We start from the raw sequence: 16,951 nt of genomic DNA on the forward strand, positions 1-16,951 counted from the left end.
TCGCAACTTCAAAGGCCTCGTGACCTTGACCTTGACCTTCGGTGACCTTGAAAGTCATACCATCGTGTACGTCTCATCGACCTCTATCAGGATCACTAATGACCAGATCTCCCGCTTCAACTTCATTGTGAACGGATGGACGGACGGACGGATCGTCACCTCTCCTCTCAACACCAATATTATTAGGTCATGCTCGAAGAGATGACCTAAAAAAGTCACACAAAAAAAAATCTGGACATTCGGCTTTATGACATCATAGGTGCCTTTGTTATGATGTCATCATTGCGTTGGTAGAAAGCTACATCCGAATCGTATGAAAAATTTTGAGGGTCATCTCGGGATAAAATGGTTCACAATTTTTTTTGATGATGTCACCGGTCTCGTGATTCGGCAACCATATTGCTTGTTGTTTTTTTTTTAACCTTCAAAATCTTCTCTGAAATGGCTGAACCAGTCATCACTGCCAGCATTTATAAAGTGGCAGTTCCAATTATGTCTCATTAATTACATAACACGCCAGTACACAAAACTACACAAACACCACACAACACACGACACAAAACAAGTCCTGGCGAGGGTCTACAATCTCTGATTGCTCTTTTTGTTGTTATTTTTGGATTGAAAGTATGGTCAACTAATCGCATGACAGTAGGATTGTTTAATTAATGACTTAATTATTTAACCAATCCTATTACTAATAACATATTCAATATAATCTTAATTATTCTATGTTCCATAATATATTCTGGGACATGCTGTACAGCGTGCTTTATGAAAATGAATGTGATGATAAAGCTCATTTTATTGATTTACAAATAATCATGCAGAGGATTTCGCCATAAATTTTTGGAGAGCATATTAAGCCTGCTGTCTCATTTGCTAACAATTGTGAAAGACAACGCATTACCTTTCAAAATTAAAGTTATAAAACATATAAATTGGCCAGAAATTCTATAACCCCCAAAAATCTTAGTATTTATGTCGTTGCTTAGAGGTAAAAAATAAAATAAAAAAATCTTAGTTTTATGTAGTTGCTTCGAGGATGCCTGGTGTTGGCTTAATGATTAGGGTGGTGGGCTTGAGATCCGAGGGTCCTGGGTTCAAATCCCGCTCAGCTGTTGAATTAATACCAGGTGCGGTTAACTCGGCCCGTCATACTTCCGAGGTCGGCAAAATGAGTGCCAGCATGCTGGTATACTGTGTCGGAGTGGCGACCCGTCCAGGATTGTGCCCAATAACCAAGGAGACTGCTTAAGCAGCACCAATGCTCTGTACAGAATATGGTCCCAATCTCCTCCTCCTCAGTGGATGATGGCAAAGGATCAGGGATCAGGCTGCATATCTACAGGAGTATCCATTGAATCAAACCATTCTTGCATTATAATTGAGCATATGCATTGCATTTTTGCAGAAATGATTGTCAAAAATGACAGCTTGGTTTTGTGGAACACAAAATTAGATGCCTGAATAAGTAAAATGAATTGTAATACTTGTGTATTGGAGAAAAAAAAACCCAGTAGGCTATTGTGTTTCACTACCACAACTAACTTGCAAATTCCGATCCTGGTTGAGGACTATTTCAGCAGCAATCTACATTGGAGTAGTGGTACCTGTCCAGTGTAAATTATCAGCTTTTGAATGAGGAGAAATGTGAAAAGTAGAAATAAGTGTGAAAGGAACAAAAAAAACAAAGATGTCAGGATGAACTCAGATAGATAGATTTCAGCAGTTACTCCACAGGCTTCAAACACAGCGACAGGTACAAACTACCAGAGGTCCATCAGCAGGAAAGCACAGTCCACACAGCATCGGGACATGACTTGTCTTGGATTCCCTGATGCCTTGCAGGCTGTATCACATCTGTCATTCGATAGATGATTATGATGTCGATTAATTAGAGTAACCGAGAAGATAAATGTGATAGCTGAGCAGAGAATAAATAAATGTTAGTGTGGCTCTTTATTTTATGTTTTTTTTTCTCTCTCTAATCCATGCACTCGTGAGGTAGCAGGCTGGCTGTGACCATGTGCTTGGCTCAAAAGTGCGAAGAGACAAGTGTGGAGTCTGCGGTGGCGATAACACATTGTGCCACACCGTGTCTGGCACATTCAACACTGTTTACTATGGTAGGCACAACTGTATGTTTATGTTGTTATTGTTGACATAGCTGGAAGGAGGTCAGTGGAATTACATTCAAACCTGCAGTTCTCTGGTTTACAGGCAGGATTGCAGGCCACATCTGCTGCCTCCTGATTGAGAACCTGATAAAGATATCCCACGTATTCAGTCACAACCATTCTCCATGTAGGGTACAACGAGGTGGTCAAGATTCCAGCAGGAGCAACAAACATCGATGTTCGACAGCAGAGTTTCTCTGGTGGTTCAGATGATGACAACTACATGGGTAAGGAATAGTGACTGCAGAGAAATGAAATAATAAATCCTTGAAATAATATCTATCTCTTTATTTCTCTGTCTTTGTCTGTCTCCTTCTCTTCTACTCTCCTCCCTCTCTCTTTCTCAAAATACTCACGTCACACCATATAGGGATTGTTGATAATTATTTGATTAAATCTCAGGATTGTTAAATTTACTTTGGTGCATTGTTTTCCCATTTCATTCTCTTTCCATCCGACAACATGCTGATGCTGATTTGTGTGATACAATATAACCCAAAACAGTATCACCATGATGTCAATGTAAATTTACCCATTAATGGAAAGAGCATCAATGGAGAAGAGCTTTCATTTAATTAATTATTTGTTTAATGTACTCCTCATATAATGTGGAGTCAAACAGTATACAGGCCAAGGCAAAATCCTTGCATCAAATAAAATTATTTTTGTCTTGTGGATAATATCTAAAAGCAGAAGAAACAGTAAGCCGTAATTTCTGGCTGTATGCATTTTATTCTTCAGTCCAAGGTGCGTATGTTTGTTGCATGAACATGTGTGTTTGTCCTGAGGGGCTAAGGCAATGGTGCATATGCATTTATATGACTACGCAGCACTTTGGTCTTTTGGATGAAGTATATTTGTTTCACTTTGTCCAAATGGTTTGGGGATTTTTTTTTTCCTTTTTAAAAACATTTTTACCCTAAAAATAAGAGAAATTTCTCAGCAAAGAGAAATATGATCATACTTTATTTTTATGCCGATGCATTTTGACTTTCGGGACAGGGGTGGATACTGCATATGGACCATGGTGCTTGCATATTACTTTGACAAGCTTTTCATGGATTTGCATGATCATGTACATTGGTCTTTGAGCAAAAGTACAGGTTCCGCTTTTGTCACAATTTTTTTTTTTTTTAACATTTCTTGATATAAAAAGGCATTTATCGATAGAAAAACACATGTCAAACTGAAGCTTTAAAATGTTGGTTTGAACACTTCCCTCTGATTTGAAGACAGCTATTGAAGGCAATGGACAAGTAAACAGCATATGGGATTTAAATCTGCAATCCCAGCATCATGAGCTCCATGTGTTGAGATTAGAATATCAAACAGACCAACCCATTTGGCTTCTTTGGATGATCCAAATAATTAATAAGATATGGATGAGTTGGGGTGAGGGGAGGTGGGGAGAAAAAACGAACAACTTCAGATGATATCTTTGGATGCTTTCATGATATTAGTCTTGGATCTGGAGTAGAGTAAAGTGGGGAAAAATGTACTTTATCCCTTCCCCATTCCCCTCCCCCGATATAAATGTCTGTGCCAAGATGGGTTATCTCACTGATAGTTTGCAGGCAGTTTCAAATTAAAGATTATCATGATACTGAACAAAACGACCCAGGAGGATGTGTGCGTGTGCGTGTGCGTGTGCGTGTGCGTGTGCGTGTGTGTGTGTGTGTGTGTGTGTGTGTGTGTGTGTGTGTGTGTGTGTGTGTGTGTGTGTGTGTGTGTGTGTGTGTACACTGTACATATATACAGTATATATATATATATATATATATATATATATATATATATATATATATATATATATATATATATACATATACATATACACATACATACATACATACATATAATGTCACATCGAAGTATCCCGTTAACATGGAATTATTCAGAGCTGAGACCTTACAGCCCGAGAGATGGTCCAAGCGGTCACTGCGTTCAATTTCACTTTACTTTTACCATTGCCAAGGTCACTCAAATGAGCCAAAACAACAGCAAATCCATATGGAAAGCAGATGGTTGAAACACGCTCTTATCTTTTAAAGGATTAATTTTATTAAGCAAAGCACAGGGAAGAAGGTCGACGAGACACTATTATAAACCGAACAAACCAAATGAGCCAACAAGACACAAAAAGCAGAAAGGCCGATGCAAACTTGCATACAATGGAGAAATAAACCATAAAACATAACCCACTAGGCACCATTATCACACTTGTACAACAAACAAACAATGCAGGTGGGACTTCCCTTTTTGGTATAATGTGCAGGGTGAAAGCAGGACTTGATGGTGTCCAGAAGAAGTCAAATTGGCCACGTGGTCCCCTTTGTCCTTTTACCTCCAAGACCTCAAAAACACAGGGTGATCCAGGCAGATGGGCAGCATCAAAAGCAGAAGAATAGGCTGAAAAAAGCAGACAAAGAGAAACAAGAGCACCAGAGAAGGATTTATAAACATAGGCACTGATACCATCTTCACTCATTGGCAATGAAGAGTTGAAGCTGGACAGGACATTCTCTTTCTTCTCAGGTGTGAAAGGCTGTGGGTATGTGGCGGTAATGTTGGAAGAGAACAGGATGTGTTGGGTAGATGAGATTTGAAGGCAAACATGGAGTTGTGAAATTCTGTCTTGTTTCTCGTTGAGTCTGAGTAACTGGTTTAGATGAGTGATATGATTGAGGATGAGCACACACCTCAGCAAGATGACACAGGTTAGCAAGATGATGTTTCGTGGCTTGGCTACAAATGGACACACACATGTTGCAAGCCTGACAGCTAATGAGCCAAAGTTGCTCTCAGTCAAGCTTGCCTTTGTGTTTTTTTCTTTTTCTTTTTATGAATAAGCACTGAAAAACATTAATTAGTACCCACTTATACCATGATAATGGTACAAAAGTGATTGGGGCAGAATTGGACTGCAATGTCATCCACCAGATGAAGTACATGCTTCCACGGCTTCACCGACACAGCGTACCCACCCTCCTCCCCACGGGTGTAGTTTTGTGGTTGCCGGTGGCTAATACTAGCTCATCCGCCTTTTGATGGCATTTGCTCCATCAAGGATTCCACTCCACCTCTCATGTTTCCTGAGTTGCCACTAACTGGTTTAATTGGACAGGTGTTTTTTGGGAGATGCCATCTCCTTACAGGATGACCATTGGCTCCAAAAAGAGCTCATCTGCCCATTTATCACATGTTATTTTTCGTCCTGCAGGGTGCCACGGTCACCTTCCCCACTGGCAAGCCAGTGAGGGCAGTTGGTTTAGTCGCTGACAACCCGATTATGTGGCAGGTAGCACTGGGTTACGTGTTACCAGTGGAAGTCCAAAGACTGACATGACAAATAGAGAAAGGAAGCTGCTTGACTGCAGCCACCTCACCACAGGATTCAGTATACCAGGGTGAAAAGGATGGATTGGAAAGCCACAGACAGGGTGGGATTAACCTTTGCATGAAAATAAGCTTTTAGAAATGCATTCCTTGGTGGAATCAATATCAGACGCTATGGAGGCAACAGTCCATTCATTTCGTTAGAGGACAGAATGCAGACCCTTCCAGTTGGCCTTTGTGAACAACCAGATTATGTGCTGTTGAGGTCACTCCCTAACAATAGCTAGAGACATGAGCTTTTACAAAAAAAAGAAAGGCAAGAGGAGCCAAGAGAGGTAGATTTCGATCAGTAGTGGTTGGACACAGTTTTAGGCATTACTAGATGTAGGAGGGAAGATATATCACTTATTGAAATCTCGGTTGGAAAATTTATAGATTAGGTCAGACTCTCAGAGTTGCAGAATAGAAGGCTTGAGCTGTAATACCATGATTATTGCAGAGTTGACTCCCAGCCAACTAGTACGGTGACAATTTTAATCACCACAAAGGAGGAACAGAGTTGCGATAGATGGTTGTGAGTTTCCACATATTAGAGGAAATAGAGGTATATGGAGTCATCCTCTTTGGGTGGACGGTAGGCTACACACAAAAATTGAAGTGTTTACCGATAGGTATATGCAGCCAGAGGTATTCTCCACCAGAATTCCAGCAACTTGGTACTTAGCTTTGTGTTGGGGCAGTTTTTGTGTCAATCTTTTGTTTTCTTTCAACTGACCTCCATGTTCAGGGTGACTGCATCCACAGGAGTCATTCCAAAATTGCTGTCCCATCTCGGTGTCTAAGCCACGTCCCTGTTGGCACCTCTACACTGGCGCATTATGCTTCAGCCGCTCTGGCTAGCATTTCACTGTTGCGCAGCATTCCTGGCAGCATGTGCCATAAAACAGCCGGTGGAACCTACTTTGCCGACTCAATCCTCCATCCCGCTGTCGCTTCTCAGAGGGGTTTCCGCAGATAATGGACAGTGAGGAACTTGACTTGGACAGAAGCACAACCACCAAGATGTTTCTCAAAATAGAAGACATAATATTATTATGTCAAATATACTCTCAAATCTGAAGTATTTTTGCCTTTGCTGTTTTTACCTCCACCACCAAAGGTGAAGGAGGTTATGTTTTCACCCCTGTCTGTCTGTCTGTCTGTTTGTTTGTGTACAGGATATCTCAAAAAGTTGTGGACAGATCCGGGTGAAATTTTGTGGACAGGTTCGGTATGAGACAACGATGAACTGATTAGATTTTGTTGAAGATTTGGATCCGGATCTGAGAATTTTTTAAGTGATTCTTCACCATTGAGAGAAAGGGCTAAACCAATATAAAGTACGATATCTCAAAAAGTTGTGGACCGATTCAGATGAAACTTGGTGGACAGGTTGAATGTGTGACCATGACAAATTGATTCGATTTTGTTGAAGATCCGAATCCAGATCTGGACATGAGAGTTATTAAATTTTTTAAGCGATTTTCACCATTGAGAGGTAGGGCCAAAAACGATATTGTACTGTGTAGCATGATATTTCAAAAGATGTATTGGGCCCGATATGTTCTCGTGGATCAGGCATTACAGGGCGGAGGTATGCGCTCTACAGAGTGCTCTTCCAGTTTTTTAAGTGATTCTTCACCATTGAGAGATTGGGCAAACCGATATATAGCACGATATCTCAAAAAATTGTTGACAGGTTGTGTGAGTGGTAAGGACGAATTGATTCGATTTTGGTGAAGATCCGAATCCGGATCTGGATACGAGAACTTTAATTTTTAAAATGATTCTTCACCATTGAGAGATCAGGCCAAAAATGATATAGTACTGTATAGCATGATATTTTAAAAAATGTATTGGGCTCGATATGTTCTCGTGGATCAGGCATTACAGGGCTGAGGTATGCGCTCTACCTCGTGCCCTTCTAGTTGTTCATGTGGCACTGGGCATCAGAGTTGCCAAATTCTCTTGGTCTTTTTTCTTGCCAAGTGCTTGAGATTATAATCATCTTATCATTTTTATCACTCCACATATGTGAAAAATGTAATTTATGCATTTCCACATGGCGCTAAAGGCAGGATTTATCAAAGCGTGCAATTACTTTAATGATCTCCCAAATGGAAAAAATGCACTCACTGTGTAAGCACAGCAGTGCAAGGAGTATTTCTTTCAACTCATTTCATTGCAATACAAATACATTTTAAACATCATTTTCATAATGTACTGTACTCGTATATTTGAACAATATCTTTTGTTGCCGTTCTTGGTCTTTAATCTATGGCCAGAATTCCAGCAACTTGGTACTAAGCTTTGTGTTGGGGGCAGTTTCTGTGTCAATCTTTTTTTTTCTTTCAACTGATCTCCATGTTCAGGGTAACTGCAACCACAGGAGTCATTCCAAAATTACTCTCCCAGCTCAGTGCCTAAGCCATGTCCCTGTTGGCACCTCGACACTGGCGCATTATGCTTCAGCCACTCTGGCTAGCATTTCACTGTTGCGCAGCATTCCTGGCAGCATGTGCCATAAAACAGCCGGTGGAACCTACTTTGCCGACTCAATCCTACATCCCATTGTCGCTTCTCACACTAACAAAATTCACTCAGAGCATCACTAATGGTTCCACAGGATTGCCGACTCTCAACAATCTCAACAAGTAGCAAAGGACCTTCTTTGTCCCTGACACTTCCAGGTCATGAATTCGAGCAGCCCAGCTGAATGGGGTTGAGACATGTGTGGCATACCAGTCTGAAACAAGCAATTTATTAGCATTGAATTTCGTCAAAATCTGCTCACAATGGCCCAAAATTCCACTTGCACAGTAAAACGTGTCTGTATAGCAACCTGCTGGATAGTGTCTGTCAACCCTCAGTAAATGTCTGCTCACTAGATTTTCCACAAATACAAAGGACTAGGGTTGCATTCAAATCCCAGATTTCACACTGCTGTTATAGCACCAGCATTCATCATATCATAGCACAATGTGAACAGTCAATAAACTCAACAACATAAAAATACAAGGAAGACTTAATAACAATACTAGCATAACCCGCGCTCTGCGCGACATGTTGGGGTGGGTGTGTTTGCGAAAGGAACTGATGCAGAGTATCAGTAGTAATTTTACTTTAATGCATTAAGTGGAACACGATTTCACTGTTTCAGAACCATTTTATTTTCTTTTTTTTGTATCATGCACCTCGTATGGTCTTTGAGATAATGTAAGCCGAATATCACATTACTCGAGCGCAGAACAAAGTCGAAGATAGCGCGACACGAAACCACAAACTCGGAAATAATATATAAGATATTTTGCTGGCATTCAATTGATCATTACTCGAATGAGGGCAATCAAACTCGATATACAAAAGACAGGTAAAATGTAACATTCAGTCTTAAGCAAATGCATATCTATTAATTAGTATTTCAAAATATACAATTATTATGTACGACTGTACGTGCACAATCATTTTAAGTCCGTTATAGAGCACATGAAGAATTATTATAGTAGTAGACTTGTCCTATCTGATTATGTTGTCCCATCTGTTGTCAGATTTATGGGTCCTCATGAAACTGAGGAGTTGATTACCTGAGCCACAGGGTTGATCACAATTGGGACATTTCAACAGTGGTTGGGAAGGACTGACTTGAGATTGGCTTTAGTGTTGCTGCAGCTATTTCTGTTGCTCACTTAGACTGATAATAATTAATAAAACACATCTTCATTACATTTATACATTGACATTATATCCAACAAACTTGCTTAAGGCAACTTTGTTTGCTCTAACCTGATACCTGACCATTGAAATCTTGCCATCACTCATTGTTAAACTGTCCATCCTCTCTTTTATCCCTTCGAATATGCGCAATGTGCACATACTCCTGCACAACTTGACAATTAACTGAGCTCACTTATTCGCAGAAAAAACTCCCTCAAGCTGTGAAGCTTCCGCTTGCCTCCACGAGGTTGTGGTCATGAGTAGGTGTTCCTTGGTTTTTCCTCTGCCCATCCGATTTGACAAATCAGGTCAGGTCAGGTATGGGAGCATGCGCCGGAGCAGTGCGTCGCTGCATCCACTTTCTGCAGGTACTCCAGGGGCCTCCATCTGGCCATCCCCAGGTATAGGCTTAATGGTTAGGGTGGCAGGCTTGGATCCTAGGGTCCTGAGTTCAAATCCCGCTCAACTGTTGAATGGGGTTAACCAGGTGAGGTTAACTCGGCCTGTCATCCTTCCGAGGTCGGCAAAATGAGTGTCAGCATGCTGGTATACTGTGTCGGAGTGGCGACCCATCCAGAATTGTGCCCAATAGCCAAGGAGACTGCTTAAGTAGCACCAACGCTCTGCACAGAGTATGGATCCAATCTCCAGGCAGATGCCTGCCCATCCCCATCTCCTTGAGATGCTGATCAACCTGCTGCAACCACGAGGCACATGGTCAGCCCATTGGCCTCATCCACTCACGACGCTCACTTGCTGAGAGAATCTGGTAAGCAGCATCAGTATCAGGACAACGAGCCACATGTCCATACAGCTGCAGCTGACGCTTATGGACTATGCAGGTAACAAATCTTATTTGAGTCTCTCTCAGCAACCTCTCATTGGACACAGTCTGACCAGCAATAGCCAAGGATTCTCCGAAGAGACCTGGTACCATAAGAATTAAGTCTCCATCTCAGATCCCTGGTCAGAGTCCAAGTCTCACATCTATAGAGCAAGAATGGAAGCACCAAGGACCTGAAGACTCAGACTTTCATCTTCCTGCACAGGTGCTGAGAGCACCACACCCCATGATCCAGTGAATCCATGACTCCCAAGGCCCGACCCAGATGTCTATTGACCTTTAGCTCACAGCCAACGGAGAGATGAATATCACTGCCAAGGGAAGTGAATCTCTCCGTGACCTAAATATCCTCACCACAAACAGGTTCAGACAAGATAGCAGCATCCAAGATGTCATTGAAAGCTTGGATCTTAGTTATGACCCAGGAAACTTGTAATCCCAGTGGCTCCGACTCCTCATTCAGCACCTTAAGGCCCCCAAAAGGATATCCAGAGTCTCCACAAAGGTGACTGTATCATCTGCGAAATCAAGGTCAGGGTCTTGACATTCCCAAACGATGCGACGCAGATTGATCTCTCTGCCATTCCAGTCAGTTGGGATGCTGCCTGTGTTACAGGCAGAGCACAGAACTGCATGCAACGACACGAGTACATCATTTCCACCAGCTTTGAGAAGTTCAGCATGGATGACACAGATCCCAGGAGCTTTACCCATTTCAACTGGTTCACCACAGTCTGTGTTTCCACAAACGAAGGTGGACCACAGTTGATTAGAGTGTCAGCAATAGGGATAGTAACACCCCTAACATGTAACTTGATAGCTGCTGGATCAGCCTGGTACAGCCGCTCAAAGAATTCCTCTGTAAGCAGGATGGGATCACTTGACCACAGGTGATGCTCTACCCCCCCTCACAGATTCCTCGCACAAAGGCCTCCTTGTCCACGCTGAGTGCACGTACAGTTTTATGTCTCAGCTCCCTGAGCAGCTCAGCTCTGCCATTCAGCCTGACCCTGCGACTCTGATCAATGGTATCCAGTGTCCCTTGAGAGACAAAATTCTTCTTCGCTCTGCGGTGAGTTCCAAGACATCCACCGGCAACATCAAGGATGGTAGTCTTGAACACACTCCACGACTCTCCAGGATTCCCCAAAGCACCTGTGGTGGAGATTTCCAACCAAAAGAGAAACCCCTTTATAATTTAACAGATGGTTTATCATACAAAAACACATATATGTGGAAGGAAGAGTTTGTCTCAAGAGTCCAAGCAGATCTCTGCCTCTGAGCCAGAATACATGGCCTTTTATACAATTGGAAATCGGGAAGGGGTCCGAACATCACAGGGCACTTGGCCAATCAAACTACAAGAAAGCTTTGTTTGCACATGAGGTCCTTCAAAAAAAGAGAAAACAATCTTGTCCATAATTAAGCAGATTGTATTGTGAAAGAATGTGTGTCTTTGGTAGGGCGTGTGTATGCACAGAAAACCTTCATTTACTTTAGACAATGATAAGCATTTATCTCAGCATGCAGATGGAGCATCTGGTTTGCACAGCTTTTACAGAACAATTTGAAGTCAATGACCTCTTCAGTTCGATGAGACTTCTGCTGATAAGAGGACAATGGAAAGACAGAGTTTGTGTTTGTACAACTTTGCAATTGAATGGGAGGCCAGAGTTATTGAGACTAATGCCTCTGGGGACCAGACTCTCCAGTGTCACCAAAGTAATTCTCCCCAATTTGCCAACCAAGTGGAAAATATAAAATTATATTGTTACATAGTTAACCAACATACGATCTATGTATTTATAAAACAACCTTGAGAGTGCAATCGAGTATATTTTAGAGTAACAAACATAACAGGTGGGTACATATTTCCTTTAACTAAACATGGACTAGCAAGATCTCTTCCCAGGCCCAGATGCACTTGGGCCAGTATGGGGATCATATATTCGTTATTATTATATTGATTAATCAATCATCCGAAGGTTTAATATGGAAAGATATTTCAGTTAATTAACAAGACCAGAGCATAATGAACATTTGCTTGTGGCCTGTCAGTCTCAACTGTGCAAATTTAATGAGCTCTGACCTTGTCATTGTGAGAGACCTGATAGACTTCAATTGTCTGCAGGATAATTATGCTTATCTCAAATCTATCTCGGTGCCTTTGCAGACGATATTTTCTGGCGAACCATTCCTTATATGGTGATAAAGTGACATACTTTACAACACAGTTTATACTTCAATATTGCTTAAAAACAAAAATTAAAGAGAAATGAGTTCATAATTGATGGACAAAACACTTGTCTCAAAATGAAAAATATTTGTTTCAGTGTGATTAATATAGAAACACCAGTGCTTTGCAATAGTCATCTGATCAATAGAGCTTTCCATAATCAAAATGTCCATGCTCATATTTCACAAGATGGAATTAATTATTTTTACTTCCACACACTCAGACCCCTCAAATACCCACTCAGCCTGTTCGCAAACTCATCCACCCTCTCATCCTTGAGTTTGCCAACATCCAGCCAAGGCTGGGATGGTACCATTCTCCCGGATTTAAGCTGCAACTTCAGAGTTGCGACAACAAGCCTGTGGTCAGTATTGTGGAACTAAGCACTCCGGTCGACCCTGCAGTTCTGGATTGTCCTCCAGTGACGATCAATGAGCACATGGTCAATCTCCTTTGCCACACCACCAGCGTTGGAATACAACGTCCATCGATGAGCCTGTGGGTGTTGAAACCATGAACCAACCACCCTAAACCCATGACTTTTTGTTCTTCATCCTGCTGGGTGTCCATGTCATCCACCCTCCTCACCAAGAAACCTTGTTGGGGAGACAGTTTAGTCACCGACAACCTGGCCATGGAACAGGTTAGTACAGGTTTACATGATACCTGCAGCAAGTCACAGATGCACTGATGAGCCAAAACATTATGACCACCTGCCTAATATGCTGTTGGTCCTCTGTGTGCCACCAAAACAGCGCCGACCCGTCGAGGCATGGACTCTACAAGACCCCTGAAGGTGTCCTGTGGTATCTGGCACCAAAACATTAGCAGCAGATCCTTCAATCCTGTAAGTTTTAGGTGGAGCCGCTGTGGATCGGACTTGTCGGTCCAGCTCATCCTACAGATGCTCAATCGAATTGAGATCTGGAGAATTTGGAGGCCAGGGCAACACCGTGAACACTTCATCATGTTCCTCAAACCATTCCCAAACAATGTGTGCAGTGTGGCAGGGTGTATTATCCTGCTGAAAGAGGCCACTGCCATCAGGGAATACCATTGCCATGAAGGGGTGTACCTGGTCTGCAACGATGTTTAGGTAGGTGACACGTGTCAAATTGACGTCCACATGAATGGCCGGACCCAGGGTTTCCCAGCAGAACATTGCCCAGAGCATCACACTCCCTCCACCGGCTTGTCGTCTTCCCACAGTACATCCTGGTGCCATCACTTCCCCAGGTAAACGGCTCACACGTACACGGCCATCCACGTGATCTAAAAGAAAACGGGACTCATCGGACCAGGTGACCTTCTTCCACTGCTCCAAGATCCAGTTCCGATTCTCGCATGCCAATTGTAGGTGCTTTCGATGGTGGACAGGGGTCATTATGGGCAGGGGTCTGACTGGTCTGCAGCTACGCAGCCCCACACACAGCAGGGTGCGATGCACTGTGGATTGTGACACATTCCTCCCATGAACATCATTAAAATTTTCTTTCACTTGTGTCACAGTCGACCTTCTGTCAGTTCGGACCAGACGGGATAGCCTTTGTTTCCCTCGCGCATCAATGAGCCTTGGGCGCCCAACTCCCTGTCGCCGGTTTGTGGTTTGTCCCTCCTCGGACCACTGTTGGTACGTACTCACCACTGCTGACCGGGAGCACCCCACAAGCCTTGCCGTTTCAGAGATGCTCTGACCCAGTCGTCTGGCCATAACAATTTGGCCCTTGTCAAAGTCCCTCAGGTCTTTTCTCCTGCCCATTTCTCCTGCATCAAACACATCAACTTCAAGAACTGACTGTTCACTTGCTGCCTAATATATCCCACCCCTTGACAGGTGCCATTGTAACAAGATAATCAATGATATTCACTTCACCTGTCAGTGGTCATAATGTTTTGGCTCATCAGCGTATGATCTGGCCTGACCTGACGATAATTATCCCCCGCCAACCAACGAAGTTGGCGGGGGATATAGAAATGGGTTCCGTCCGTCCGTCCGTCACATTTCGTTTCCGGAGCTTAACTACAAATCCCTTCAAGATATATTTACGAAATTTGGTACACATATCAAGCAAGTGGTGAGCTGGTGCCTTTTGATATTTCTGTCACTTTCCATGGAAACAAGTTGGGTATGAAGAAATAATTGAGGTTAACCTTTGTTTCCATAGCATAGTTGCAAAACTATTAACTATTTATTTATGAAATTTGGAACACACATCAAGGATAAATTGAACTGGTGCCTTTTGCTCTCATTTACTATGGCGGGGGATATCGAAGACTTTGTCTTCAACCGATGCTAGTTGGATTTGAATTGGAGAATAATAGGCCATATACTACTGGGGAAAAATACTTGATTGTTAGCACAAGTTTATCAGATTATTGAGTGACTGTACGTAAAATGTAAGGATTGAGAGAAGCAAAGGAAATTGGGCAGCCTTAATCAAAATGGTACACTGGAGATCAAGGCCAACATGCCACTTATGTGTTGTCCTTCACTTTACTTCTGTGTACTTGCTGGGCTCTGTTTCCATGCCATGTTTGTGGTGTGCACTCGTCATATGATCTCCGAGAAAATACCATCCATCGCTTCGCTGATGGGAATACCAAGAGAGAGGAGGGGTAGGGAAAGCAAGGGGGGTGAGGGAAGGGAGAGAGAGGAGGGGTGAGAGAGAGTGGAGAGTGAGGATGCGGAGCAAGGAGGCAGGGAGGAAGGAGGGGAAGCGAGGAGGGGTGGTATAGTGAGGAGTGGGAAGAGGGAATGCAACGTGAGGGGAGGGGGAGGGAAGGCAGTATTGGAGTAGGGGAAGGGAAGGCAGCGTGAGGTGAGGGGAAAGGAAGGCAGCATGATGGGGAAGGAAGGCAGCATGATGGGGAGGGAAGGCAGCGTGAGAGAGGGAAGGCAGTGTAAGGGGAAGGGAAGGCGCCATGAGGGGAAGGGAAGGGAAGGCAGAGTGAGGGGAGGGGAAGGCATTGTGAGGGGAAGGGAAAGCAGTGTAAGGGGAAGGGAAGGCATTACACCGGGGTGAAAGTGCTTTCAATCGTTGATTGCTGTTGCAGACTTTGGTTTCTTTGAATCTGCATTCTCAACCATCACTTATAGGTACTTTCTCTGGTGTTTGGTTTCCAAATGTTTTTTTAATGTTGGACGTATTACAGGGACGAGCATGGTCTATTAATCAAAGTGAGCATGCAATTTTCGGGTTGTCTTCATTAACCTTCCCAAAATAGTTCCAAACTGCACTTCTGGACCTTTTGAATGGCATGTTGTCAAAACTTTATTAGTTAGTATATTAGTCAATACTTATTATGTATATATTAGTCAATACTTTATTAGTCAATACTTATTATGTATTGCCTACTCGTTCGTCAGCAAAGCAATTAGCATGGTTTCCCAGAAAACTCAAAATGCCTTGCTATTCATTGAAAAGGAAGATGCCCTTTGGGCATGTTTAGTTTGCAAGTGACTTGCTTTTGCTGATAAATTTCAAATGGGACTCTCCAGGGGCATGTTCCTTTTCAATTAATACTGTTCTGGATTTCAGAATCGAATCCGACTAATGCACACAACATCCAGGTCCTCGGACAGTTATTTCCATAAATGAATGTTCACACTCGACCCATCCTCTAGTCTGGTGGGATTCTAACTCTTTGATGTGTTGGAGAAGGGTACAGAACAGATTCCCTTTCTTATGGGATAACCTTTTCCTCTTTACGACACATTCATGCACGCGAGAGATAGCCATTAATCCAACGGAGACTCATTCTACCCCTTTCCATCAGGACACGTTGGCTTGGAAGTATATGATTTATTTACACTTTGGGCTTACAGGACATTTGATGAAACACACCACGGGCTTTTCCTGAACAGTTATGCTGATGGTCAAATATGGCTGTGGATCATTTACCTCACCCACCTGTCTTTCATTGACGTTCGACACCCAGCTCTCTTTCAGCGACATTGACAATCACATTTTTCCATCAACGTTTGACACCCCGTTTGGCAGCTCTATGGATGCTGGCTGGCTCTTGTTCGTATCGGGCTGAACGAGGAAGGGATGATCGCGAGATTGACGGTTGGAGGTCACATGCAGCGATGCGCCAATCGGCAAGGTGGGCTTGAGGCTCCGCCCACACTGGTCGCCTATAAAAAGGATGGGAGGACCGCCTTCCTGACGGTTGGTGGCAGCTCCTGACCATTCCTTACATCTCCTTACAGCTGTCCATTGGCTATAGCTCCAGACGGTTGGTGGTAGTTCCTTGCGGTTCCTGACTGTTTTGAACCCTTGCTGACAGCTCCTTACAGCTGCCCATTGGTTCCAGCTCCTGATAGCTCCAGACAGTTGATGGTGGTTCCTTGCGGTTCCTGACAGTTCCTAACCCTTGCTTATAGCTCCTTACAGCCCTTTACAGCTGTCCATTGGTTACAGCTCCTGATAGCTCCAGACAGTTGGTGGTGGTTCCTGACAGTTCCTAACCCTTGATTACAGCTCCTTACAGCTCTCCATTGGTTATAGCTCCTGATAGCTCCTGACGGTTGGTGATGGTTCCTTCCGGTTCCTGACAATTCCTAACCCTTGCTTACAGCTCCTTACAGCTGTCCATTGGTTA

At 43.1% G+C, this 16,951-nt stretch overlaps 1 protein-coding gene across 2 annotated transcripts in view; it reads left to right on the top strand.

The window, feature by feature from the left end:
* Positions 1 to 16,951, top strand: part of LOC147018340 (A disintegrin and metalloproteinase with thrombospondin motifs 9-like) — a 179,035-nt gene that overhangs the window by 67,548 nt on the left and 94,536 nt on the right. The window contains exons 15-16 of one of the 2 annotated variants that reach the window (XM_085897894.1): positions 2,009 to 2,126; positions 2,309 to 2,404. In XM_085897894.1, the coding sequence (XP_085754020.1) occupies positions 2,009 to 2,126; positions 2,309 to 2,404 (214 nt within the window). The remainder of the gene's footprint in view (positions 1 to 2,008; positions 2,127 to 2,308; positions 2,405 to 16,951) is intronic. The other variant, XM_085897896.1, reaches the window with a different exon arrangement.

This window comes from Eptatretus burgeri, chromosome 10, assembly GCF_056783735.1.
Source record: "Eptatretus burgeri isolate ZD-2024b chromosome 10, Ebu_testis_v1, whole genome shotgun sequence".
NCBI classification, from domain to species: Eukaryota; Metazoa; Chordata; class Myxini; order Myxiniformes; family Myxinidae; genus Eptatretus; species Eptatretus burgeri.